At 35.3% G+C, this 4,782-nt stretch overlaps 1 protein-coding gene across 1 annotated transcript in view; it reads right to left on the reverse strand.

Annotated features, from left to right (window-relative positions):
* The window catches only part of LOC107698323 (opsin-5-like), a 14,264-nt gene that overhangs the window by 7,156 nt on the left and 2,326 nt on the right, over positions 1–4,782 (reverse strand). The window contains exon 2 of the mRNA XM_016499282.1: positions 2,962–3,113. Within this exon, the coding sequence (XP_016354768.1) occupies positions 2,962–3,082 (121 nt within the window). The 5' untranslated portion in view covers positions 3,083–3,113. The remainder of the gene's footprint in view (positions 1–2,961; positions 3,114–4,782) is intronic.

A 4,782-nucleotide genomic window follows, 5' to 3' on the forward strand; every position in this document is an offset into this window, starting at 1 on the left:
CACTAATTGTATTGGTCTGGGATCCCTGCCGATTATTATTATTATATTATTTGCTTAACCACTTTAAAATGGCTTTTTGGTTGCTTTTAGTCAGAAAACGTAAAGAAAACGACATACATACAGCAAGATAATATAATTTCACTTACCTGGCCTATCACTTGAAGCAAACATCCATCCCTTCTTAAAAGTCTGTGTTAAAATAGAGCTGCCTGATGTGCCATTTAATTAAGCCGACTGCTGTAGCCTATAGCTTAGGCGTGTTTTCCCTTTTTTTTTTTTTTGTATATATACACTGTTTGAATGACAGCTTGGTAAATCTGTTGGCAATCAAATATTCAATATCGCTACTCATCATAAGTACTTGGTACATTATCAGCGCAGCAGGAGACGTTCAAACTAATATCACGTAATTTTCGTCTCTAATGATTGGTTGATATCAGAAGGGAGGCTAGCCTCCCTTGCAAGGTTTCTTTTCTCAACACTCCTCAGCGCTGAAAGTGAACACTCGATGGTGATTGGCTAATGTTTTTTTACCAACGGAGGCACGAGAGCTCATGGCCTACCCTTCTCTATCATTAGCGGTTGTAATTACATGAGCAGATTCTGCACATTCGCGATAGAAAAGCGCTTTCACTTTATGGTATTACAACTGTGAAATTACAAACAAAAAATACACATTCTGAGACATTAACTACAATGAATTGTGAATTTTCTTAACATTAAATCGTCCTCTTCCCATTTTCACCTCAAAATTATGGGGAAGCTCTGCCTCCCCCGACGAGCCGTCACAAAGGAGAATTACATGGAAATCTCGGTAAAGGAAAATACCTTAATTTAAAAAAAGGGATGCAACGTCCTTTAATACCTTTAATACCATGGCTATTGATGGATGACTGGGCTATAAATGATGTTGTGCAGAACAAAAAAATGATTTTTAAATTACATTTTTCAAAAGCGTACTTCGCAAAAGACAGACATACATTGGCAAACATTATCAAATTAAATTTTTCAAAAGTGTATTTCGTAAAAGACATGCAGTGGCAAAACATCTGAATTATTTCTAACAACTATACAGATTGGACATAGCAATCATTCTCTTGGAGAGGTCATGTCAGTTTTAGAAATGTTTATTCTGGTTTAGAGAGAAATTCATGAAAAGAATAAAAAAAAGGGGGAAACAAAGACCTCTGCAATACAAAGTATTAAAAAGTACAAAAATAATATGTCACCTTTTATCTTTTTTGCTATTTCATGAATTGTTTTGCATTTTATTATTATTACTATTTTATTTATTATTATTATTATTATTATTATTTAAACATTACATTTTTTCCTGAAAAGCCAATAAAAATACACCCCTACAATAATGTGTTCAATTAACTAACTTTTTTTTCTGGCAAACAATACTACAGTATGTACCTACAGAGAAACTGCCATTCAAATATAAACCCACCCACAAAAATATTCAGTGTAGTAAAAAAAAAAATTAACCACCCAGGATCTCCCCTGTATGTAGCATGTAAAATGGACTAAATGACACTGCTCAAAACAAACTCCACTATATGACAGACGATGACATCTCAATGACAGCGTGAAAGAATTGAACAAGTCTCAGTGACTGTCAGTTTTTAGCTAATTTAAGTAAAAGTTACAAGCCAAGTTTTGGTTCTAAGAATTCGGAGTGTGTTTACTGTAGCTTCTGCACCTTTTAGCCTTTCTTTAACATTTCATTTAAATTGATAACTTTTCGATTCAGAAGGAATCAAATACATGCTGGTTAATGTACCTGTAGGCATTCATTGTGTCAGTACAGTCACTGAAAAATCTCTGTAATGTGCTTATATCATTTATATGTACACACTAAAAAATGCTGGGTTGTTTCAACCCAACTTTGGGTCAAATATGGACTAACCCAACTTTTGGGTTAAAACTTTAATTCAAAAATTTAACCCAACAGCTGGGTTAGTCAAGCATTTTTTAGAGTGTACACATGCTACTATTGTTGGTCAATACAAACATCTTAAAACGCTAGACACATGCTTTGATTTTTAATAACCTCAGAGCACGCTCACACACGACAAACAAGCTGAAAGAGGAATATATGGAATTTAAGATACATTTTTAAAACGCATAACAACATCAGTGAAATAAATATGTATGCTAGGTGTGCATTCTTCCGATATTGAATTCAGAAGACCAATACAATGGACTTCCTGGACAAAAATAGCTAATAATGAATATTTGAGAGTCAAAGATAAAAAATTGTACAAGGTTCTCACTCAAATTACAAAAATAATTGGGTGTCTCTGTGGACAGTCTAATGAAATCCATCAATTTATTAACAAAACATGGAGAATCTTGCAGAATCTTTTCGCTTTTGCCAGTAGTACACATGGCAATGGTGCACACATATTTATTAAAAACAAACGCATTAAATCCATATTCTGCTATGTTACAGTTCTTGGGTGGGCTTTATTTGAACCCATTGTTTTAAAGATTATATTAATGTGTCTACTCCCAAGACTGTTCATTAGCACGTAGGCCCTACCAACCAACATGGCGTTAAAAATAAGTGGTTCTTATGCAAGCCAAGGATGTTATATGTTCAGGCAAGATTAAGTAATACAATAAATCTAATTGCAAAACCCGATTATCTGACATCACGGAGAGTCATTAAAATATCTGATGCTTTTATCATGCCATTGTTGGTAACCAAAATATAATGAAAATGTCAGTATGTTAAATTCACTACAAATACTTGTTTGAAGACATTTTACAAGACAAACTTCTTAAAATCAACAAGAAATAAGTACAATCACTAAAACTCCAGACATTCTGCTGTAACCTAAATTAAATATTCGAATTCAAATTATTAAATTATTATTTCTGATCTTATCCAAGACAATTCACATGCTGCTTATAAAGAACTCTTTCACATGAACAACGACCTTGTGCACTTACCGATGATAAGGGTGTAGAACGCCGCCACTATGTCTGCCTCCCTGGACAGCTTGGAAGCAAAGGGATCTCCTTGAAGAAGGTAATGTGGGACATAGCCCAAAGGGATGGTCTCATTCTCCATTAGGGCCTTATTGAGGAGTGTGATTACTTTCCTGCAGAATAAATGGGGAAAAAATTCAAAACAAAAACGAAAACAGAATAATATTTGAACTCAGTTTGAGACATAAGCTGGAGGGGAGCCATATCCAACAGCTTTACAATTCAAAAACCTTCTGCCAATCTTCTGAGGCTCCAGATTAAGCTCTAGAATAATATTTGAACTCAGTTTGAGACATAAGCTGGAGGGGAGCCATATCCAACAGCTTTACATTTCAAAAACCTTCTGCCAATCTTCTGAGGCTCCAGATTAAGCTCTACAAACCCCCTCATCTCTTATCGGCTACTGTACATGAAGACACCCCCTTCATATCTGTAATCAATACATACTGAGTCCTTGAGTGCATGCATTTCCATGAAAAATGTTCATATGTAAGCAGCATGAAGATACAAATTAAATATATATCACTGCCCCTCACAAAACGGATGCATTTGAGACAGTGGTGAAAAATGGCATAGGAATAAGACCTGCTAGCCATATAATTTCTCAGCAGTTCCTCTCAGCAGTAGAGCAATTTCCAAGGTTTAATGATAGGTCTTCTAACGAAGTGCAATTTAGCACTATATCAGACAAATCTTGCTATCATAGATAAGTTCTACATATATTTACAAAGATATTACTGGCAATACTGTAACTGATGCTTGTCCAAATGATTACCATTAGCGACTTAGCGAAATCTTCTCTTTCCATTTGGTCAGTCCTTTCAAGACATTAATTACACGTAGTTCTGGAATAAATATGATGTGATTTTGTGTGTGATTTTTGCACCTACCTCTATCTGTCCTATTTATACCTTTCCAATTTCAATCACAGTAAATCACATAAGGTTGCTAATTACTGTAACAGCAGGGATTTTCTTTAGACACATTCATTCATTTGACCGTTCCAAATTAAATGATCAAAATGAATTAAATCACAGAACAGAAAAGTGATACTGCAGAAATCCAGGCCCTCAAGCAATACCAGATAAAATTACTTATCTAGATGGACTTATAGATGATATTTAGATATAGGCATATCGTTTGATTTGGTATCTTGAGGTTTGCAGGAAACTTGCTGTCTGTTAATCAGTAAATGTATTTATTCATTTAATAATTTAGACTACTAATGTGCCTATAAACTGCTTATTGGCAGTCCTTGAAGTGTTAGTTCACCCAAAAATTAAAATTAGGCTGTGTTTTACTCACCCCAGAGCCATCCTAGGTGTATATGACTTTCTTCTTTCAGACAAATCCAGTCGGAGTTACATTAAAAATTGTCTTTGATCTTTCAAGCTGTTTAATGCCACTCAGCGGGTGTTGCATGCATCAGTTAAATAAAAAGAGCCCATCCATTAAAAAAAAAGCATCTCACATGGCTCCGGGGGGTGAACAATCCATATTCAAAACGTAATAATCACTTTAATCTAGCTTGCGCTCACTGTTGTAAATGGAAGCAGTTCCAGGCGGATGACGTATGAGGTCAGCGTTGCGCATGCGCAGCTCAGAAGTGACGCACACGGAAACGCAGCGGAGAGATCAAAACAAAACAACGGTCACTTACTAGAAGTACAAAACGGGTATTTGTAAAGAAGAATGTCAGAGGATTTCGATATAAGCCAGGAGGAGACTGGTTTTCCTTTGCTAAAGTAAGGAAACTTTGCTTCCTTTGATCCTGTAAACAAA

This window comes from Sinocyclocheilus anshuiensis, unplaced genomic scaffold (assembly GCF_001515605.1).
Source record: "Sinocyclocheilus anshuiensis isolate Anshui unplaced genomic scaffold, SAMN03320099.WGS_v1.1 scaffold1746, whole genome shotgun sequence".
NCBI lineage: Eukaryota > Metazoa > Chordata > Actinopteri > Cypriniformes > Cyprinidae > Sinocyclocheilus > Sinocyclocheilus anshuiensis.